The following is a 25,101-nucleotide window of genomic DNA, read 5'->3' as shown; positions in this document are numbered from 1 at the left end:
CATATGAGTATATTCATTGTATATCAAAGGAATCATGATGTAAAGGGTTCTCATCAAAACTACCAAATAAATCATTGCAACATACATCTAGATCCATCTACAGCATTCATAACACTGTTACTAATATCATATTACTTCAAGTTATTCTATCTTCCTTAATACCAAATCATGTCAAACTTTACTCATAGTAAGCACCCATCATTGTCCTAAACACTGTTATAATGCATGGTTGCATGTCAGTTTACATGACTGAAACATTTCATTCTGTCAGCCGATTAGAACATGGAACAGTTGAAACCCTGAAAAAGTACCCAAGTCTCGTTCTGTCTTCACATGACTCATCTTCTTGTGTCCAGAACAACTTCGTCTTCTTCACAAGACTCGTGCTCTCCATCCAAAGCACATTTGGGGCAACATCAAGGTAAATGACACATGTTTTCTTCCCTCTCCAGGTTCTTATTATCTCCTCGTTGTTCTTCTCTTGTTGGTAGGGCTCAACACAGAGACTCAGCACCATCATATCTCGTTCAGACCAGATATCAATGCCCCTGCACTAAACTATTAAGCATTGGTCCTAAATAAGATGCATTATGAAGACAGGAGGCAGACAGAAACTTCACTACTTGCTCCACAAATCAAATTATGGTTCAGGGAGGATGGACTGATCTATAGCACTCTATAATCTGAACTCTTTTGCTCCTATCAGTGTCAAGGTATTTACTTGGCTACTAATCCATGAGAGGCTCACTACAAGGTCGATGCTTTGGAGGAAGCGTCTTCTGCTTGAGGATGTTTCTTTCATAAACTGTGATGGATCTGAGGTGGAAACTTCCAGCCATTTATTCTTTTTTTTGTCCTCATGCATTGCTTGGTTGGAGAATTATCTTCGTCACACTGTGATTGCCTTGGAGAGAATTTTTAACAGCATTCATCTGGATCGAAGTGGCCGATTTCTTGACAAGGAGGAAGTGAATCATCTTCTGCACTTTAGTTCAATCATGGCTGCATGTTATTTGGAGGCTCAGATGCTCGACCAGTTTTGCTTCTGATCCACTGGACGAACTCACAACTTGGCAAGATCTACTTTGCCTGGGGCAGGTTAGAGCTCCTAGTTCATTTCAGTCTGATTTCTACTGCATCCTGGGAGACTGCAGAGAGGAGTATAAACAAAGCTATACAAACTTAGTCTCAAGGCAACTTAATTAATTTCAGCTGATACAGGCTACTCTACTCCTACCCGGTGTTCTAAAAATTGGTCTAGGCAGCTGCCTAGGCACCGCCTAGGTGCTAGGAGTCAACTAGCCGCGTCGAAAACATGCTAATCGGCCAGCCTAGGCGACCTTGGCTCCTAGGCGGGATTAGGCGGCCCTAGGCGCTGACTAATCTGTCAAATCATCGGTTTTCATGATTTTTTTTTAGTTTAAGGTTTTAAATTTAAAACCCAATTTTAAAAAAAAAAACTGAAATGTAACTTTTTTTTATAAGCCCTAAACTTTAGTCCAATAAGGAAATCGATTTGTTGGCTTGCCCTAGTGGTTAGAGAAATTAGAGCGAATGAAGAAGCCCACATTTATGAGGAATCAGAGAGTTAAAAGGCTGGAAAAATTGATTTGAAGAAATATTTATTGTCTGATCTTTTCTAGTGACTTGAACGCGATTGAATTGAAGGTTGAAAAAAGTCTCATCCTTTGGAACGTCATTTTATCAGACAATCCCAAAAAAGCTCTAGAGTGAGAGAACTTCGCGAGGATGATTTTGCATCACAAGAAGAAGAGGATCACAATGATAATATTGAGTTTGTGTCCGATGAAGAACAAGTTGTTGAAAATTATGGAGAAGTAGAATAAATTTGTGATATTTTATTAGTTGTGTAATTTTATACTCATTTTAAATTTAATGTTATTGTGTTGGAGTTATAGAATGTGATTTATTATGTAATTTATGTTGACACTTGGAATTCGCCTAGCGGCGCCTAGTCCCCGCTTAAGCAACCTAGGCGTTAGGCGTTAATCTGGCGTTTGACTAGCGCCTAGCGAATTTTAAAACCTTGCTCCTACCTGTAACTTTAACACTCAAATCATGCTCATGTAATGCATAATAAGTTCTTATCTAAATATAAGTGAACCACATAGGTTCTCTCAAACTCTTGTAAAAAAAAAAAGAAAGAAAAACAGACAGATGTATTGACCTCAATCATTTGTAACCAATAATCATATCACTATATCAACACAAAATGTCATTTTGGCATTTGGGTTATACTTCTAGGAATGCACAACCATTTATCCTAATGTAATTTGACACATCATGTTATAGAGCTTAATGTTGATTTAAGATCCATATAACCAACATCAAATAGTTGGGACAAACACAACTCGACAAGTTGATAGACCCAATATCCCGATTGAATGTTTGATTACTCAGAGACCCTCGTGAGTCTGGATAGAAAGTTTCTTCAATCCTTTACAGAAGTTCTAAATGGATTTTCCATCAGCCTATCCAATCTAATTCTAGATAGAGTTAGTAAACACAATTTTAATAGTGGTAGTGAAAAATAATTAGGAATTCTTGATACTCTTTCATACAATCTTTTCTTCAATCCTTGGAGAAAAATGGATTGTCTTTTAGGACCCTTTGGAAACTTTCGACCTTTGATTTTCATCGTTGTGAATCTCAGAATTGATTCTCACTATTTTATTTTTTTTTTGAAAAAAATAATGAGAGTCAATCATATTACTAAGTCACAGTTCATCTTTATTGGTATTAGTTTGGGCCAAACCCAAGGACCAGATTTCGAGGGGAAAAAACTATTGATAGACTTATACTTCTCCGGCTCGAGGGACAAAATTTGTGATAGCTTTTCACTTGATCCACCAAGCCAAGTATAGCTGATATATATGCTCCTTAAACATGTTGGATTTATATGTAGATTGAATTTACCTGTCCTGTGAGAATTGCCCATCATACCATACTAATCATGGTCAATTATGTATGTTGATTTTGGATAGAGGAATAAATGGTTGGGTCATGCCTAGCCCAATCCCCTAAATGGATCCATGTTGTGCATTGCAAATTAAATCAGTGTGTTGCACATAGAACAAGGCATAAAAGGGGCAGGGTGGACTAAGCATGGCCTGACACAGGCCCATAATGTTCCTCCACCAAAGATTTGACTTTAAACTCCATTAAGAAACCCTCTATCCCTAGAAAAATAATAAAATATAAAATAAGGGTATAAATGATCATTTCACTATAAAATTATCACCATGAAATTTTAAACTACCTATTTAGATATTCCTAGAAATTCTCCTAACCCAACCCCACATGTAAATCACGCAATTCATTTCACCATTAACATATGTAATTTCGATTTTATAAAAATCACAATTAATTCTTCAATTATTTTAAAAGATTCTGAAATAGTTCAAGGATAGATACATAAATTCATGGCCCACCATTTCACTTTTTGTGGTCCTATCATTTTATGTGTCTATCCTTGAGCTTTTCCTTGAGATTTTTTCCTTGAACATATCATTTTTCTTCATTTTTTATGTCTAGTTAATAAAGAAATTGAAGTATTATATTTTTCACAAAATGGATTACAATCTCATGAGAAATAACTAATCTAAAACTAAGAAACTAGATAAGAAAACATAAGACTAAGTTATTTTTAGTTATTCTACCATCCCCTCAAGTTAGAGAATAGATATTTATCATGTCCAACTTCTAGTTATATAAAGATATAAATTGAGCAAAAAAAAACAAGCTAGGTAAATACATTGGTAAATTTTTCCTCAAAAGACATTCATTTTCTTAGACAAAACTACATCACAAATACAATGATAGTCTACCTCAATGTGTCTGGTGAGTTTATGGAACACTAAATTATTTACGATGTACTAGATTATTGGTAATGTAGATATAGTCACTATTGATATCTAAATTCAGTAATGTTAGAGCCGATATCATCAGTTCATGTAATCTCAAAGGTTGTATGTGTCATTGGCCTGTGTTTTGCTCGAAGTAGATCATACTACCACATGTTATCTTTAGTTTTTCCATGTTATAAAGATCTCTCCAACATAGGTAGTCTTGAATGGGATCTTTTATCAATATTTAAAACAGCATAATCATCATTAGAAAAGATATTAGTATTTAAATGGTTATGCTTCTTGAAAAGCAATCATTAGTATGGATATCATTTGATATACTGAATATTTAACAAAACTTCTTGGATTGTTGAATATCTGACTCAACACTGCTTGAAAAGGATAAACCCAACCAAAAGATTATGAGATATATCAGTTTGTCTACTAGTGTTCAATAAAAAGAAAAATCATCCTAGTATGTTTGCATTCAAGCATGTGAACTTCTTGCAAAAGATCCATTGTCTTTAAGGATGTTCCTTGAGATCTATAAGAAACTTATACTTCAACAAAGTAATGCAGGCTTCCCAAATCTTTAATTAATTGGCACGAAGGATTTTTTATAAAACATGGACATTGCTTTTTGATACAAGAATGTCACTAACATGATCTATCAAAATTAGGATACTAAATCTGCCTCAAATAAAAAAGAATGGCCTACTTTGCTCCATTAGAGACTGACTTAAGTAACTTCCTACCTATCCTTTCCACTTTTAAGGATTTTATCTGAGACCTTAAGTTACTTTTTTGAATGTGCATATTTTAGTCTACCCGGCAATGAAACATGGAGGAAGTTTCATGTGAACTTCAAAAAGGTCATCGATCGTTACAAGAATGCATTTTAACATCCAACAAAATTATTTATAAACTCTAATTTATTATTAAGGGGAAAAAGTACAAGACTAAATGAAAATATCTTAAACTAATCCTCTCTATAAGTTTGGGTATACTTGGCAACTACTCTTACTTTATAACGATCATGTTAATCATTAAGAAGACACTTTATTGTGAATAGTCATTGACAAGATACAGTGCACAACCCACTACCTTAATTGTCATGGTTACTAAATATTGATGGTTGTCATGTGTATAGATGGATTAGACCTTAGAGCAGTTATTAAGGTACCAAGTTAACCGTGATTTTGTGCAACAAACCTCGTAATTAAGGTAGACTCTTATCCTGCCCTCATGATCTGGCACAGTTGATACTTGCATGTGGTGTTGCTGCAATAGGTCATGGGGTTGATTCCCAGTGTGTGTGAAATGTATCGTTGGTCACCTGACCCTATTCAAAGGGTCATTGTGTTGGGCGAAGCTCCCCGTGATTTGCCTCCTTTCCAGATTGCATGGGGTGGTCCGAGGGTTGTCATCTTCTGCTGCAAAAGGTAGACTCTTATCCCTATTTCTTTGTTGAGGGCAGTCACATGGTTGGAGGCCATAGAATGTGAGTTATGATCAAATTGAATCAGGAGCTTTGATATGTAGTCGAGGTTACCCCCAAGGCGTAGCTCAGACGGTGGACACATGACATCTCTGGCGTAATGGCCAGGGGTCGATTCTTAGGAACTAATGACCTGGGGTTTACCCACCATGCGCCTATGGCCTGTGTACCTGCATGTACCTCCCTCTATATCCGTGGGGCCGGCACTAGGGGAGCCACTAAGGTAACGGGTCTACCTTTGATATGTAGTCGAGGTTTATATTGTAGAAGAGACAAAATACTGGGATGATAATACATTGACAATAACATTAAGTTATATTAGTTGAATATTTGATTGAGAGAGGTGATTGAGTTGTAGAGGAGCTAACATATAATAGTGGGATGATTTGGTGGAAATTAAGGGGTTTGATCGTAAGGTTGATCCAATCCAAATGAACTTTTATGGAGTGTTGTTAACTTAGATAGTATAATGATGATTATGAATAGATATGGATTTTTAAGGATAATTATTTAACCATTTAAATGATTGATAACGACATTTAAGTGTGAGGACATTAAGATGAAATCTGATCAATATTAAATCAATATTAAGGATGAAATTAGCTTATGAATGATGTTCTAACTTTGAGGATCTGAAGCAATTTATGAAGGTTATTTGTGATATCAATAGAGAGGTGATCTTGGATGTGTATAACCATACTAACTAAGAGGTTGGTCTCGACATGTCAGATCATAGAGAGAACCTTAGTTTATTATTGTATCTGCTCATTGCTCATGTTGTTCTACTACCCCTCAACTCTTATTACCTTCTGTCCATTATGTTGTTGATTTTCATCATATGCATACATGCGAAATCCATTGATTTATTTTCATGCAGTTATGTAGTAATAACACATTGTACTTTCCATTGTGTAGTTAGTTATTCATGCACCTCTTTATGCAGTGAACATGTGATGTTTGTGATGTGTAATCTTAGATGTATCATGAAATTTAATTTTCGTTTGTAATTAATGTAAAGTAGATGAATGTGATGATCTCAGAACATATAACAGTTTATATAACTTTCTTTTGACCTTGATCAAACTTAACTTACCCGTGAGTGAGCAGCAAGTGTGATGTGTTGGACACAGCATGCTCAAGCTACCTTTAGTAGGCGTGCAGGTATTGTGATACACATGGGCACCACTCTGTACTGCAGAAAGGGTAAGTACAAGGGATTACACACTTTGGATGGGTCCAAACATGCTCATTAATTGGTGGATTGCAATTAGTAAATAAATTCTTTGAATTAATCACTGTATTGTTTATCACTTTTGTATTGTGAGTTTGCTTAGCAGCTTGTATTGTAGTCGTGAGGTTGTATTCATTATGGTTAACCTTTTCATTTGTAGTTAGTTTCATTTCATTGCATTGTTTAGCCGTATGTTACACATATGTTCATGATGCCTTTTATGCCTACCTTTTACATTTGTGATCACTATCCCCATGTTGCTTATAGTTTCAAGTAATTGTTGGTTGCCCTAGATATTCATGATGATTATTGCTTATCAGGGTATAGATTTCTTCCTCTAACATGGCTCTAGATGATGCTCGTCGAGGGAGGAGCTCTATCATTTGGTAGATCGACCTCAGGCAAGGCATAACAGAGGTTTGGACTATGTTGGAAGGTGGGTTTGAATTGCATTGGTGAGCAAGAGTAGTTGGTTGGCAAGGAGGGTGCGATACTGACTTGATGTTGAGAGCTGCTTGCCTAAGTCTGGGCAGGAAAGGGAGTATTGTTGACTTGGTATTAGGGGAAGGGTGATGGTGTTGACTAAGTATTGAGAGTAAGGAACATTGATTAGAAGATGTGGGCAAGATTCCATCAAAGAGAAGCGTGGCATTGTTGGGAAGGTCACAGAAGACAGATAGGCTCTAATATCACGTTAAAAGAAACTTAATGTTTTTTTTTCTCAAACTGGATTACAATTAGTGAAGGGGAGCCTTGGCGCAACAGTGAAGTTGTTGTTTTGTGACCAAAAGGTCACGGGTTTGAATCCTGGAAACATCCTCTTGCAAAAAAGTAGGGTAAGGTTACGTACAATGAATCCTTCCCCACGACTCCGCATAGCAGGAGCTTTGTACACCGGGTTGCTTTATACTGGATTACAATTAGTGTATTTGCAGGTTCTAAAATAATCAACTAATCTAAAACCTAGAAAACTATATCAAGTTATTTGTACCTATTCTATGCAAGATGAGTTTTTTTAAAAGGAAATATTGTTAATTTAAATGAAGTAATGTACCACCAAGCTGGCCTGGGCACAGCACAAGTTAGTCATGCTTGGACACATGTTGGGCATGAGGTCCAATATTCCTCACAACACAAGTTGAGGCAAATCAAGCGAGCTCATACATTGCCACAAAATCATTGACAGCCTTACAGACAATATCTACATATATGCTATCTAATAAATACAGAGAGAATGTCTATTTTTTCTCACTATACCTTTTTGCTGCAACTAGAAAAAGGGTTAATTCAAACTAGCATTAGGAACAACAGCAAGGATATGCTGTCTTTGTCCAAATTCTTTACTGTTATAATAATGACTAAATTTCCCTCCAAATATTCATCTTTGGAAAGGCTAAGGAATATGTGGTGTGCACAAGATAGATACATAAGGCACAGTTGACAATCTCATAGTGTTGCATGTAGATGTGCCTTAGTTGACAATTTCATTGTGTCGCATGCCTCTGTGGGCTATCTTGAGAGAAAGAAGAAAGATTATGACAATAGAAATTGTATCACTGCTAGAGCCTTGAATAACAGAAACAGGGGGATGAGAGCTTCTTTTATTGGCTTTTAAAATAACTTAATCTCATTAAAGCTCAAGAAAAAATAGATGTATCAAAAATAGTAAAAGTAGAAATAATAAAAAATTGCATTTTAGACAATGGAATAGTTTGCTTTATTGAACCAAATTTGTTTTTAAGTGGTATATTGAAAAGAGAAGGGATTCTTACTGTTCAGTTGAATTAACTTAGAAGAGTTTAATTGAAAAGAAAGGAGATATCCATCCTTTCTCTATATACATCCATATTTTATTGGACCAAATTTGTTTTGAACTGGTATCTTGAAAAGAGAAGGAATTATTACCATTCAGTTTAATTAAGTTAGAAGATTTTAATTAAGAAGAAAGGAGATATTCCTCCTTGATACACCTATGTGCATCCATGCATATTTTCTGACTAATCATAGTAGCAATTGCACATCAATACTTCACGGGGGTTTTAAATGCCAAGTCGAGCCAATCAACATATGTAAAATGGTAAATTCTGTTTGTGGATTGTCACATAAAACAGCTTTAATACCAAAACTCTACAGCAACAGTGAAGATCATATGAGAGGTTTCCAATGCCAACAAGGTTTCTTCTTCGTGCTCCAACTTCTGAGACATTGGGAGAGACGAGATCATGCGAGTATGCAAAAAAACAAAACAAAATAGGGTTCAATGAGACTCTGCCGAGCTTCTTCTCCTCCTCCTTTGCATCTTCTCTTATCTTCCATTCAGGCATCAAGGAGCGAACGCACGATGACATGCATGATGATTTCAGTCGTCATGCATTCACATAATTAGAGATAGGAGTCAGCAAAAGTGGTTAAACCAAACAAATGAACTATAGTTAATTCGGTTTGGTCTCGATTTTAAAAATCCTTATTAGACTAAACCGAAACCAAATAATCCGAAATAAAAAATCAAACCAGTAAATCTCTCACGTTAAAAATATCCAGTTTCGATTAAATCTCTCATGATTCTATCATTGTTAAGAAAAAATCGATTAATTCCATTTTCGACCGAATTGACTGATATTTTATTATCCAGTTTTTTTTTTGAAAAATCTCAATTTCGGTTAATTCGGTTCGATTTTAACCAAATATTCACCCCTAATTAGAGATTTGGACGCACTAATTACATAACTTAATAATAATTATATGTTATATAATTTAGAATAGAAATTATAACTACATAACTTATATAATTATAAGATATAATTATAATTAATTAGTAATAACTTAATTAATACTATAATAACTTAGTAAATAAGTAACTTAGTTATAATAGCTTAGCAAATAAGTTATGATAATTTAATTATAAAATTATATAATAATACTAAGTTATGATGATTTATTACACATTTATAAGTAACTTATATTACAACTATTTAAAAAAACAACCAGAGCACGAAGCTCCCATCAATGTGAGATCTCGGGGAAGGGTCTCTTGTATACAGTCTTACCCTATTTTGCAACAAGTTATTTCAGCAACTTTACCGTTATGTCAAAGCTTCCCTTCAACTATTATATAACATAAATATTTTAGTAGATAACAAATAAATTTATAAAGTATATAAATATACTTACAAATATCTAATTCTTTTATTGAGCAATCCTATCAATAGCATAATCAATTATTGTTTAATCAATCAACGAGATTGATTTAAAAAAAGGGCAACACATGAAACTCCCACCACTGCAAGGTCCTGGGAAAAGATCAAACCACATTGGGTTAATTGTACACAACCTTACCTTATATTTTGCAAGAAGTTGTTTCTGCGACTTGAACTCGTGACCTTATGGTCACATGACAACAACTTTACCATTGCACCAAGGCTACCCTCCAATAGACATGAATGATTTACTCGAGTATAAATCAACCACATCTAAAATACTAGCATCAAAAACATATTGAAATAGTACAATCTGGTAACAATATAGTATTATTCTAGTCATAGACCGAACCCTCATACAACTCAAGACTTTTAAACCTCAAAACTTCACAAAGTAACAAAAAAAAAAACTGAATTTTAATTGAAATGAATATGATGCTACGATTTTAGAACCCATTTGCTTGAAACATCTCTAATAAGAAATTAGCTTCATTAAAAGCCTATGTACTTTCAATTTTTTTCTGAAATTTGTTTTGTTTCATTTTGATTGGCATGTTGAAGAAACCAAAATCTATTTGTATAACAAAAATGTAATATAATATCTAGAGACAGATAAAGATAAACAAAAACATATGTATACATGTATACGTACACAGCTCATAAACTCATTCCTGTGACCTATAGCTAGTCCAAATCCTAGATAAGGAGGTGGGTTAGGCCATTGTGTACTGACTACCCAAGTAACGATGGAAAATCTTTAAGCAAGAATACAGCAGATTTACACAATTAGTCAGGACATCATGCAAGTTTAACAAAGAATTATCACTTGTCCAAACTCAAAGTAAGAAGAGTTGTTTCTCACAAAGTAAACATTTCAATTGATTTTTTTCAATTTAATAATGCCTTTGAATGTGACGCTGTGGCCACTTTCTAAATGGGTAAATTCAACTCAATAAGAAAAAGGTCATCTCTATATTCCTGAGCATCATGAATCTTAGACAACTTAGGTTCAAGTAGAGAAACTCTTCTAACAGCAGAGAAACCAAAAGCAAGAACAATTGACACAATAAGGACTGATATAACCGAAAACATACTTGAGGAACAATGCCTTCATTTGTTGTTGCCCCTCCTGCACGGATTGAGGATCCATTGGCTGCAGCAGAAAATCCAACACAAAACAGAAGATAAGCATAATAAAACAAATTTGAAATTTACCATGAGAATTTGTCACATTGACAATCTAGTATTCAATGATGACTAAACTATTCTCATCACAAAATATGCTAAAAATGGTGGCTCTTTTCATAGTGAGGCCATGTTGAGGAATCTAAGAAACATACATTCATCTGTTCTTTAATTTGATCTATTTCTGGCCTCATCATCTGCAAAAAAAAAAACAGAACGAAAGAAAGGTGAAAACAAATACGAAGTTTTCAGTACCCACAAGACCACAAGGATAGACTCAAGACAGAAACATGAAAAGATAATAAGAAACAGGTTGTCATTCGAAATAAGTATACTTAGGATATCCATTGATACAATAAAACTCAGAGAAAGAAAAATAGCTTGCACCAGTAGCTTGAGATTCCTCTGATGATCTTCCCTTTAGTATCTCGAACCCCATTTCTGTAGTCAAATCAGTCATAAACCATAACTGGCACCATCAAGCCACCGCTACCACCTATCATTCATCATCCAGTGGACCTAACAAGATATGATCTAAGATTTCAACCTCATGCTTTCCTTTCAAAATATCCTTTACTATTGCATGTTTTCATCTCCACGAGCCAGTGTGTTAACCTTCTAAACGCTGGAGTTACCTAACCAGACCTAATAAACTAAAATGTGAAGGCTTCTTTCTATTTTATGCATTACTCACCATGGCCAAACATAAACCTATAAATCCATCATCAGTCGTTAGTAACTTCATTGATTTTGTTTGCATCATCGCTCTTGGTCACCTACTATCCTCCTGAGAATGATTCAAAGTCCATGGTCCAACTGATTTCCATGCTTGCTCCAAATTTCATAGTCAAATGCAGCGGAGTAAAGGGTGTTCCAGATGCATCAAAATTGTCATTATGTACAAGAAAGATCAATGTCATCATTGTTTATATTGTAAAGTGATTTTCACTCAAAATGGTTTCTTAATTTGGTTTTCTAAGTGGGTATTGAAGATTGCAGAATATCTACACAAGTATGATTGATCAATTAATACCCTAACCTGAAAATTCTAGAAATGATTGAGTGACTATTGTCGCTACCCCATGAAATCAGCAGAATATTGCATGGATATCATGGTCGAATCATTGCTTGTAAGTTGATATATATAAGCTCATATGTTGCAGAATCAGCCCTTGTGATGTAGCATCAAAATTACACCATCCCAAACAGTGAACCAAATTTGTGAAGGAAAATTTATTAAACTGAAGATGATTAACATTAGGGATTCTCTCCTAACAGCTCCAACTCAAATAAAATTAAGAAATAAACTAAAAATATTCAAGAAAAAAAATAATCTGTACAAAAAGGCTAGATCAAAATTTGAAATAAATCTCCTGTTCTCAAAATGAGAAAAACTCCAACTCAACAACTACCTTCATTGACTAATTCTCCTGAATAAAAGAATACCAAAATAAACTTTTGCTTTGGACTTTTAAAATTAAAAATCTTATTTATCATTACTATTCCTCCATTAAAGGTTTAGGCATTTTACAGAAAACCCAGAAATTCCAGAATAGTCCCTGTTCCAAAAGGATAAATTATTATTGCAGTAACAGAAACTGGAAAAAAAAAATTATTTTCCTTTGAGTCCCTTCCCCAAGGAATGGAATTTTACAATGGGACTCAACATGTTTGAGGACTACATCGTACAAACTTTGCAACAAAATAATTTTCATTCTCTCATTGAAAATTTCTTTTGTTTAATTTAAGCCAATATACCACAATTTTTATGCATTTACCACTTTCTCATAATCACTATATTCATGAAATTGATTGTGTTGCTTATTTTATAATTTGTATTACTTATTAAACCTCTAGATTGACCATGACAAAAAATTCCGACAGCCAAAGTAATAGATGTCAGGTGTGAGTTAGTGGACGAGAAGCTTAAGATCTGTCGTGTGGAAGAACTAGAATAGAATAGCTTGAAGGAATATACTGCTGGCATAACAAATAAGTTGACAAAAGGTAAGGGTGCGTTTGGTTTGCACCGTTTTCATTTTCATTTTCTGGAAAACGCGCGTTTTCTAGAAAACAGAAAATGACTTTTTGTCATTCTCTGTTTTTCTAGAAAACGATAGTCAATTTTTTAGAAAACGCGCGCGAAAAACACAAACCAAACACCGTTTTTCAGAAAACGCGCGTTTTTCAGAAAATGAAAATGGAAAATGCGCGTACCAAACGCCCCCTAAATATGCTGAATGGCAGAACATTCATCTCACCTCACCTCCACAGCCTTCACTTAGCATAATATGCATCATCCTCACTATCCTTCTAGGGAAGGAAATCACTTTCTGACACGTGGCCTAGGTCTAGACATGAGTCAGATACTATCCACTTGTCAAACTTGACACCCCTAATTTCAAGGGTCGGTTAGACCTCAAAGGATAGAGAGTTGCATCAACTCTAATTGCGAACACAACATAAAACTATGGCAATAGCCAAGATAAAACTATGTGAATAGTAGCAAACAAATTACAAGTCTAAGAACTTGAAAAATCCAAAACTTTGCGGAAAGACCTACAAATCAGCTGAATAAACTAAAATTCAACATCTAATAACACTCAACTTGGTGAAAACAGAACCCAATTTGACCCCACCCAATCAGCTCGAGTCCAAAACAAATCAGGCTTTCAATTTGATCATTCTCCAAACTTAACATGCATACATCCCTCATTGGTACTAGCCAGTGTATTCAATAAAAAATTTGCCATTATACATGGCAATTGCACACATGTGCAGAATTGGGATCCAACCATGGAATTTTGACAAGAACACCAATGCCTTACCAACTCGATGATGGTGGGCTTCTACTATTAATGTTACTTTACCGTATATCCTTTATGTGTATAGTGATAGTTAGCTCATGCGCACTTGCTCCACAAGACAACTCACACTAAATTAGCTCATTCAATCTCTTTATAGTCTAACACTTACTCTATCCTCAGATTATTAACACCTATGATCAACAAAATTAATAAATTATGGCATCACAGTGACATAATTGAAAGTTTTCAATATTTTATAGTAGGTCATTTTCAAAGTGAGTAATTAAGCAAGGTACACATTGAAAGGATAAATATGTAGAAACATTAAAATAGGCAAAATTTGAACAACTCCGAATGTCCGCCAAATATCAAAATCTTAATATTGAATACGATTATAGCGTTATGGAGAATACTCCTTTACCAAAATGATATCAGTCAAATAGATAAACTATTCAACAAAATTTATGAGAAAAAAGATAAACATTGACCAATAGCAACTCACATTAAGCTTCACGGTGGATTTCATTTGATTCAATATAAGTGGGATGGTCGCCACTCTAATTAATACAGTTGTCAAAACAATAGCAGCCCACCTGAAATTGAAAAGTAACAACAAATTTGGAACTTCCATTTCCCACCAACATCTAAGGTTCCAATTTGCAAAGAAAATAATGAAAATCACTTGAAAGAAATCTAATTATTGAGAATTAATATGTATTCTTGTATTTGGAACATAATTACATAAATATGAAATTTGAATTCCATTGGCCCTATGGTTAAAAATGTTAATTGAACTTTTGGTGTGAGTATCCAACATTGGTGTGAATCTAAGTGTCACAGGACTATTACCAAATATTATTACCAGTGACTAATAGGAATGTCTAGTATCCACTCAGTGCGCCTGACATAGATACATGGCACCATCATCGCTTCTCTCTCTCTTGCAAGTGTGTGATCTCCATCTCGGCTTTCAATTGTAAGTTGGTAGTCACTCCTTTTGGAACAATAATTCTTCTCAAGAATTCCAACTAAATTTCATGGTGATCAATGTTTCTCTTCCTCATCGAAATGCAAGGACAACTCCATCCTTCTCTAACCCAAAAGAATCCCTCTTATAAAATCCGGAAGTGCTTCCCTTGCATGATATGTGCTTGGCTTATGACTACCATGGATGTATTTTGAAGTTCCAATCTACTATTAAAGAAATTTTGGATTTTCTTACAAAAGAATGTTTCTCAAATTTATACGTTACATAAAAAATCTCTTACTCATTTACAAGATGCCCAACTTATGCATGAATATTCTGCATCACTCATATGGAAGAGGTATGAATTAACTTATCATACAGTGACAAAATCCAAATTGAAAATACCAATTGAAGAACTTATTGTCCCAAGCTTCCTTCCATATTAGATGATTCTTCCGGTGCTACTCACAACCAACCACTTCTTTTAATATCACAATTTGGAGAGGCCTCCTCCGTGTTGGCCCTGGGACAGGTTGGCGGGGCACTGGGAGCGAGCGTATTTACCTATTGCCATCACAATTTGGAGAGGACTCTATTCTTGATGCTCTATATTGCAAACAGCACTCATAGTGGTTGGGATTGAATTCTCTACCCCGTGTATTCATTTGGGTTCAACCAATCATCTCTCATAGCATTGTTGCCATTGCTCTTGTCATTAAGTCACTTGAGTGTCCTCCCACCAGTGACATTATTTCTGATATTAAATATCAGTTGTGAGACATTCTAGTTCCTCATGCTTAGCCATTATTTCACTAATAATCCAGTGTTGTCTCTTTCAATCTCTTGGGTCTGCTTGGCTAATTGAGTCAATGTTCATGAAAGTACATTTTTTTGCCTTTTGAGCATATGTACATGTATGTTAGTGTGAGACTTGTAAGGCAAGCATCATCATGGTTTACCTCAAAAGCAAATAAACAGAGTTCTTCTCTCTTTGCTCTTATACACTGATGTTTAGATTGAGTCCAATCTCTATCAATGCCTAATTTTAGATGCTTTCTACTCGCCGTTCCCTATTATATCTGAATGACTCTATCAACTTTAAAGTTGTGGCATCTTTCTTGTTCTCAAGGTTTTCTATCATGAAATAATAACACTTCATATCGTTATTAAAATGTTGCACTCTCATAAAAACCTCATTACTTTACTATACATGCAACGCGCCTTCAATACCTTTTTTATCAGTCTCATCAGCGTATTCTTCATCAGAAAGCTTGAGAACACATAGCCATTTGTATTGGCAAAACAGGATTGTTGAACATAATTGTTATTAATGATAGTGTGTCATATACACATTTCCATACACTTAATGGAGATGTTTTTATGGCGTGCTTAGATCACCCCATGTTTTCATAATAAACAAACTCTCTTAACTGTTGATGAATTTGCTAGTGTCTTTTCCAGTTGTCCCACAAGTTTTGTGCATTATTTAGTACTGTATCAGGAATAAGTCCTCTCTTGATTCAATATGATCTTTCTTCAAGTATTCCTGGACTCAAAATGACTATCTGTTTACGATTTTGCCACACATTATAGCCTTATCTTTGACGATGTTACCTTTTTTTCACAAATATCCACACTTCTTCAATTATTCTTGGGCCAATGCCACAGCCACCACATGCTCCACCCATTGTCATAGGCACACTACAACCTTAATACCAACCTCTGTAGGTGTGCACTCATCACACGTAGCGACCATTTGTTCACAGGACAAAAACCATCTACAAATCAACCACCCCATCCTTATTTCATCTAGAATTACCTATTGCTCCATACAAAGGTAAACAGTCATTTACTTATCTCCCTCTTGCTCGTTTATTTATTATAATTGGTCATCCCATATGTATCTTGCTTTTCTTGCCTTTATTTTGTTCCATACACATATTTTATAAGGTTATATTTGTGCTTCCTGGAAGAGTGTGATGGATAAGAATGGATACCCTCATCACTTGCAAAATAAGAGTTAGTTTCATCTCCTATATGTCCCCAACCAGTTGTTTGTGGATGAGTTTTGACTATAGCTATCGTTCAGATAGAACAATTAAGCAATACAAAGAATATTTTGTTGCCCAAAGAGTTCACTCAAACCCACCTATAGGGTTGACTGTGTTGAGACTTTTAACTTCTAGCTCAACTTAGTAATCTCAACTTTGTTAATTGAAGATGGTAGGCGTTCAAATGGATGTAAAAAATGTTCCTTTTCTGCAATATGATTCGAGGGATCTACATTGAGCAACCTTGAATATGTTTCTCAGGTGGAGATTAAAGTATGCAAGTACACAATTTATGAGTAGAAGCATGACAGTAGAACATGGTTTGGGAAAAAAAATCCACAACTAAAATAAAAGATTGACTAAAAAAGCAATTCATTCTATCATTCTATATTGGTGCGGAAAACTCCCTCTGAGACAGTCATTCTTTCTGTGTATGTCTTACCAACAATGATAGAAAGGGATCCCATAAGTTAAAAAATATCTTGATGCTTGATTTATTATTAAAGATGTAGGATTCAGGTCGTCCATTTTTATAAACTTTCTTAAAATTTTGAGAATGATTTGTCAACTCCCATCCTCAAGGTCAAGCTATCTGAACTTCAGAAAATGTTGTTGCTTCACATAAAGTAGGCTTCAAATCCCACATCAACTCCTTGAAACTTGTTATTCCACATAAGGGTGACTTAGAGAACCATGTATGTGTTGCTCCCCTAATGTTAGGAAATTCTGAAACATCAGAGCATTAGACACTAACCTGTTAAAGAACATGTAGGAGTCAAAAGGCGTGAACATATTCTAAAGGATCTGTGCTTCTGCCATATGTGTCAATATTTGGCATCTGTCATATGCGTCCACCTTTGGCATCTAAAAACATTTTAAGGTATTGGTAAAAGATGGAGGTTGCTTAGATCATTTTGTCGTTAATATTCAATCTTTGATGTTCCCACCTAGGCACTCAACCACTGCTTAGACACACAAATTATATCTTATTCTTCAACACTATAATTTCACTTCATCCCCATTACTCTCAACTCTGACATTGGCAATTTTACCGTCTCTCTCCAACTTCAGGAATGCCCTACCTAACATTCATGTTATCATGTTTAGCTATTATGAGTTATTACCTCTCTCAGACTTCTCTGTACACTACTGTTGAATCCCTAGAGCCTCAGAGGTTGGAACCCGAGTTGTAGCGGAGCTTTGGGATGAAGAGATCCTGAGGTTTTGCCCTCGAAGGTCCAAGTTCCCCTTTTATAGACCCCAAAGCATGGACCTTTAAGTTGTTCCCTTTTGCAGCACTATCTCTCTGCTTGGTCATGTGTTTCCTCTTGTAGTCCGATCACTTCCTTGAATCATGCTCCGTTCACACTGATTAAATCCTGCTCCATACACGAGCACATCCAACAAATTCATAGGAGAGTGGGTAATTTCACCCACGTTGAATACCAATAATAGATTAACTTGAGGAGTGAGTACTAGGAAACACTGAAAGAACGGAACACCTTGGACTGTCTGGATGAGGGTTGTAGGTCTTTCCCTTTGTTTGATCATGTATGTAAATTTCTTTGTAGTTCCATCTCCAAGTGAAATGAAAAAATGAATTCATCAGAACGCACAAAATCATGAAAATAAATTCCATTTTTGTGATCCAAACAAGCAAACTGTCAATGCAACCAACATAAACAAGGAACCTAACCAGTTCAGACCGCTAAAACTATGGACTGCATCGATCAAATGCTGAAGAGCCGCCACCGGGAGGAACGAGTCAGCAGCTGCAGCAGCCACCTCACCAGGCACAGGAACCGGAGGCAACACAGCGGCTGCGGAAGCAATTTCTACGCTGCTGTCCGACAAAACCACTGCGACATCATCGACGCCGTCGGTCTCGCTGGACGGTTCGTTGCTAGAGGAGTAGCTCCGGAGGTGGCACGGACTGAGTCCCAGAGGAAGAGAGAATCCGAGATCTCTACTGCCGCGGAATGGGAAAACTGGTGATGGAAACGCGGAAGCGTGGCCGCTCCGGAGGAATGGGATAGTGGGGAAAGGAACGCGGTTTGGAAGCTCGTTGCGTTCGTGATCGTCCCGGCGGATGTGGGCAAAGGAGGGAGTTAGACGGCGGGAGAGAAGGTTGTAGTTAGAAGTGAGGGTTCTCCGGCGGCAGTAAGCCATTCTCGGAAGTGCAGGTATATGGAAATGGAAATGGGTCGGGGAAGGGTTTGGTGCTTAAATACTTGAATTACATTTACACTTTGTTGTTTTCCTTTTTTTTCTTGCAAAGAAAACTCGACAATGTGATTTTTTAGTTAAATAAAAAAATAAAATTATTTATTTAAATAAATTAATTCTTTTTTATAATCCAGACAATTCAACTCTTATGATTTTACAAATACTAAGGTGACGTTTAGTTCTCTCCTAAGAATCGAAATAGAAATAAGTATCATAGTATTATGAAATGGAATAGGTATAAGTTTGGGTATCATTCTTAAAAATAATATTTGGTTAATTGAATATTTTTAATCAGAATGAACCTAAATTTTTTTTTTACCCTTAAAGGAAAATAAGAGAAAAAATTAGATGGAACGAGGAATGGAACGTATTGGAGAATGCGCTCATGCCTTAGGAAGCGTGCACGTTGCCCACCAGAGCTCTATATAAAGGGGATCCATCATCGGCAGAGGTACGCATGATTACTGTTTTGTACTAGTTCTACTGTTGCTCTGCTTCTTCTATAGTTCCGATGACTAACTTGAGCGTTGGAGGGCCAACGCCGGGAACCCCTTCCATGGCTCGACACTGACGTTACTTGTTTTACATAGTGGAGCGAGGTCCATAGTCGGTCAGCGAAGCTGCCACATCCCTAGTTTTCTACCTTCCTACTTTCGGATAGGATCATTTTGGCATCGTCTGTGGGAACGTAGCCTGCATCCGAACGAGAAGATGGAAGACGCTGGACGATTCACCACCGTGACGCTGACACAAGAGGAGCTCGTCATGTTGGTACAAGCCTGAGCGACTAAGATACTGGAGCAGCAACAACAACAATAGGCGATGGCCGAACACTAAGCACAAGAACCCGCAGCATCAGTCATTGGTCGACCGACTGAATGTGGTGACCAAGCGGACCAAATATCCGCTCAAGGGAATAACAAGAAGTCGACCGACACGTATGATGACACGCCCAATGCGCCCATCCCCTTCCATCGAGCGTTGTTCAGGACCCATCTGAGGAACGGGGCTGAGCGAGCAGGGAGCGGGGATCTTCATCAGATGATGCGCCCCGTTCGGGACGCGAGGAAAGGGAAGGCACCGAGGGACGATGATTCACCTGAGCGAATCAATCAGCAATTTTCACAAGGGATTCTAAACGATCCCCTGCCCCAGCATTATAACCCCAACATTATACTTCGCTAGCGATCGGAGAATACAACGAATCTACTGACCCGGATGATCATCTGGCCAAATTTGACAACGCGGCCACACTTCACCAGTACACCGACGGGATGAAATGTCGGATCTTCCTTACCACCCTCTCTGGATCAACGTAACGTTAGTTCAAGAGACTGCCGATCAGTTCTATCTATAACTTCAAGGACTTTCGGGTAGCATTCCTGCACCATTTCGCCAGCAGCTGTCGACACCAAAAGACGAGAGTGAACTTGTTCTCATTAAAGTAAGGGCCCAGAGATACATTGAGGGCCTACATTCAACGCTTCAATCAGGTGGCAATGGACATCCCAACGGTCTCCTCAGATGTATTGGTGAACACCTTCACCTAGGGGCTCACCGAGGGGGAGTTCTTCTGATCGCTAATTTGGAAGCCGCCGAGGGAGTTCGACCACTTACAAAGGAAGGTCACAGAGTACATAAATGTGGAAGAAGCTCAAACGGCTAAAAGAAGGGAGGTGTCGGTTGTGTTAATACTCCAAAATAGTTTTGATGTGATTAACCAAGTCAGGTTAGGTCCTATTGATATTTAGCCCCTGTGTCTAAGTGTGTAGGAACTTAGAAGCACAGGAAGTTGAGCGAAAGACTCAACTAGCGAGAAGGACGGCACGGAAGAGAGCCGATGGGATCCGTGTGTTTGAAGGACCAGGTGCTGCGAAAGAGTACGCGAGCGGACGAGAAGGAGGCGCGCGACATTTCCGAGAGACGAGAAGTCGAAGCGGAAGATTGCTTGAAGGTCGGAAGTTAGGTTCGGGTGAGCCCTATTTTGGATGGCCGAGATCATCCAAGCGAGCGGAGCCGGAGCGGAAGACCCGGACCAAGGCGAGCAGAACCAAAGCGGAAGACCTGGACCAAGGAGTGGTGTGAAGGCTATGACATTCAGCAAACCTTCACCTCAGTGGGTTACCCCTAAAACAACGGCCAAGAGGAAGTCACCAATCGGGAGATCCTCAGAGGTCTATGAGCTTGGCTCGACCACGCAAGAGACAGCAGGGTCGACGAGCTCCCCAACATCCTGTGGGCCCTTCCCACAACTCCAAAGGAGGCGATTGGCATAACTCCATTTATCTGGTGAACGGCGGTGGCATTAGTCCCGGTGGAAGTCTACGTAGAATCCAATCGGGTGCATCTCTACGATGAGGGAAACGTTGAGTGAAGAGTTATAGAGCTTGATTTGGTGGATGAGGCATGTGATAGGGCTGTTGTTCGGCTGATGGCGTACCGGTAGTGGATGAAGTAGAACTACAATTGGAGGGTAATCCTGAGGTCCTTCTAGGTTGGCGATTTGGTGTGAAAGAGTATAAAGTCGGTCGATGACGTCACCAAACTCGAAGCCCCATGGGTGGGACCCTATCAAATCATGCAGAAGCTTCGCTCGGGAGCCTACTATCTGGAGGATGAAGACGGAAGACAGCTTGAGCAGCCGTGGAGCACGAACCATCTCCAAACTTATAGGGTTGGGTGAGAGGTGCGTAAATAAATATAGATGACCCTGTATAAGTACATGTATGTCTTCTAAATGCAGGACAAATATGAATAAAATCACAAGTGTTCCAGACTCTTGAGCCGATCGACCAAGTTAAAAGTCGAGCGGCGACTATAAACCCTAATTTTCACCGATGGTCAAGCGACGACCTTAAACCTTTGTCTACGTCAGCGGTCGAGCGACAACCTTAAACACTCATCTACGTCAATGGTCGAGCAACAACCTTAAATCCTCATCTATGTCAACGGTCGAGTGACGACCATAAACCCTCGTCTACATCAACGGTCGAGCGACGACCTTAAACCCTCATTTACATCAGTGGTCGAGTGGCAACCTTAAATCCTCGTCTACATCAGCGGTCGAACGGTGACCTTAAACCCTCGTCTGCGTTAACGATCGAGCGACGACCTTAATATTGGTGCAGGGAGCACCAGACGATCGAACCTAAGTTTTGATTTTTTTTTTAAAATAAATGAATTAGCCACGAGCACTATTCACCCCCCCCTCTAGCGCAATGTCCTACACTTAAACCCTCGTCTATGTCAACGGTCAAGCGGTAACCTTAAATCCTCGTTTACGTCAATGGTCGAGCAGTGACCTTAAACCCTCGTCTACGTCAGTGGTCGAGCAGTGACCTTAAACCCTAGTTTACTTCAGTAGTCGAGCGGCGATCTTAAACCCTTATCTTCATCGATGGTCGAGCGACAACCTTAAACCCTCGTCTTCATCGACGGTCGAGCGACGACCTTAAACTCATGTCTACGCATTTCAACCATTGAGTGGCGACTTTAAACCTCGATCTTCATCAACAGTCGAGCGACGACTTTAAACCCGAGGCTACAACGAAAAATAGCTGATCGACCGCTCTAAAGCTAAGCCTACTACAAATAAAGATGATCGACGAATATAACATCGTTGATCAGTAGTCCATGGAGCCACACTTAAGAAATTTTACGTAAAATGGTAAGTGGCTCATAGTCCTACTCGAGCAAAGTAGAGATAAATGCATAAAAGGAAAAGTATGCCGAACGAGCGATCTTCCATTAACACTTAGAAAAATTCTAAGGAGCAATACAAAATGTGATAAGATTCGTAGGAGCGGGTTCCCTCGAGGTAATCCAGTACATCGTTGGGAAGTGACTCAGTCATCTTGTCCCTGTTGATGACCTTGTTTATCAGAGCGGTCGGGATATATATAGTCGCCGCCCTTTAGCTGGTCGAGCATCCCATCGATGGGAAGGTTGAAGGGACAGAGTGCTCGATCGGTGAGCTAGTCATTGAAGGTGTCTGAGCGGAGGTAGTCCCGCTTCATGAGCTCGAATCGGCTGGACTCAGCACCCTGATAAATCTCGAGAGCTGCTCGGGATGCTTCCAGGTCCGCCTTCAATGTGGCGAGCTCCTCATTCTTTGCGGCAAGCTAGGTCTTAATGGTGGAGCGTTCGACCGACCGACCCTCCAACTTGGCATTCAGGAAGGCCTTCACCTCCTTTAGACTCTGAGCCAACATCCGAAACTCTTTGTTCTTGATTTCCAAATCCTCGATAGCTCGGAGCTTCCTAGTGTTGGCCGAGTGGATCTTCGCTTCGAAGGAGGTGACTTGCTTGTTGAACCTCGCCAGCTACATTACATGCTCGACACTCTTGCCCTTTTCTACCTCTAGCAGCTTGGAGCTCCTTTGCAAGTCGGCCTTTAATTGGGCCACTTTGGTGCTCATCTACTCTAAGCGTGCCTATGAAGCAAACGATTGACCGCTCAGAGCATGCAGCTATTGGACTTCGTGCTCCAAATAGGGGAGCCTATGACACATGACCAGACTCTCCACCCAGAACTGCAATAATAGGAAAATTGTAAAGTGCTGAATAGATAAAAAGTAAATGCAAAAGTAGTGTACATACCCCAGTGGACATCTGGGTATGACTGTTGGCAAGCTCTCTCGGAGAGATGACTGCCACACGGGCCCGGTCATCGGTCCATATCTGTGCGAGCGACCCTTGGATCCTTATTTGGTACTTAGGGGTGAGGGATGCCAGGTCGTCTGCACTGCGTTACTCGTTGGCCGGCAATGGATAATCGTCGTTATTTGCCTCTAGCTACTCGGGCTAGAGGGGTCTGAAGTCGCCCTGCTTGAAGATCAGGACATCGGAACTAATTGGATCTGGGACACTTAGGTCGTCGACAAAGATGGTGGCATGAAGGCGACCGACGACGCACAAATTATCCCTTGAGGCAACACGGACAATGAGAGTGTCCGATCGGATGATATAGAAGTAGGGAGCTCTGTGACTCCCTGCTTGAGAGGAGGAATGGAGGTCTTGCCCCGCTCGGAGGAGGGTTGGGAGATGCCTAGTGTTGGGGTATGCAAGGCAGAAGTTGCAGATCGGGAGGACCCTTCCTCTCGGCGTCTCTTGCACCTTTACATGGGTTCGCTGGATGTGGTCGACTCAGAAGCCACAACAATCAACAACAAGGAGGGTCGTTCGAGAGGAAGGTCAGCTGTTGCAGTCACTGCGTCACTTGTCGCTGTTTGACTTCTCCCAACTCTGCTCCTGAGCACTTATGTTCCCTCTTCTTTACCGAGCAGATCCTCGTAAGAGCTGACCGGCTACAGGCTAAGACTCTCCAGCTCGGCCATGACCGCAACATTGATCTTTGCATCCGTGAGCTTGCACTTGTCGGCCAGACGTGCTCGCAACATAATTTGAGATGCAAAAGAGGAGGAAAAATCAGTTAGTTTCAAAGATTAGGGAAAGAAAGAGCATACCTAGGTTAGATGGAAGCTTCGTGCGGATCAAACTCAAGCCGAATACGTAGAGGACACCCTCCAGCATCAACTTATGGATGTGGTACTTCTAACCAGCCAAGCTCGAGACTACATGGAGATAATCCGATCAGCTTTTGTACTTCTTGGGCGGTGGTGGGTTCGTCACTTCTAGCTACCAGCTAGTCAGAAAATCTGGCCAATCGAGAAAGCGAATGAAGCAGTAGTGGTTCCTCCAATGCATATTGGAGGGCGACATTTTATCAAAGAAAACCAAGCCCACTTGGACTTGGAATAGAAAGGTCCCGGCTCGGACATTTTTAGATAATAGAAGTAATGGAAGAGCCAAGTAGTCAGAGAAATGTCATGCAGGCGGAACAAAACTACGACCCCGTACAGTAACCGAAAGGAGTTCAACACTAATTAATTAAGAGAAATACAGAAATATTTATAGATTGCGGAAAAGAACGGATGAACAGGGAACTGCAGACTGACGATAAACTGGTCTTTAAAGAAACACAAAAATCTTGGTGGAGGTGCGTGCGACCAATCGTACGCAGAAGGAATGACAACTTCGTAGTCGGATGGAAACTCATAGATGGATTTCAGGC

The 25,101-nt window shown here is 38.7% G+C and overlaps 1 protein-coding gene across 1 annotated transcript in view; it reads right to left on the bottom strand.

Annotated features, from left to right (window-relative positions):
* The window catches only part of LOC121976059 (mitochondrial inner membrane protein OXA1-like), a 32,963-nt gene extending 13,978 nt beyond the window's left edge, over positions 1 to 18,985 (bottom strand). Inside the window, exons 1-4 of the mRNA XM_042528045.1 lie at positions 18,499 to 18,985; positions 14,287 to 14,377; positions 11,133 to 11,174; positions 10,887 to 10,945 (exon numbers count right to left, since the gene is read on the bottom strand). Coding sequence (XP_042383979.1) covers positions 10,887 to 10,945; positions 11,133 to 11,174; positions 14,287 to 14,377; positions 18,499 to 18,971 — 665 coding nt within the window. The 5' untranslated portion in view covers positions 18,972 to 18,985. The remainder of the gene's footprint in view (positions 1 to 10,886; positions 10,946 to 11,132; positions 11,175 to 14,286; positions 14,378 to 18,498) is intronic.
* Between the last annotated feature and the right edge of the window lie 6,116 nt (positions 18,986 to 25,101).

This window comes from Zingiber officinale, chromosome 4B, assembly GCF_018446385.1.
Source record: "Zingiber officinale cultivar Zhangliang chromosome 4B, Zo_v1.1, whole genome shotgun sequence".
Taxonomy (NCBI): Eukaryota; Viridiplantae; Streptophyta; class Magnoliopsida; order Zingiberales; family Zingiberaceae; genus Zingiber; species Zingiber officinale.
The sequence above is the reverse complement of the archived record's forward strand: the minus strand, read 5'-3'. Positions and strand labels throughout refer to the sequence as shown.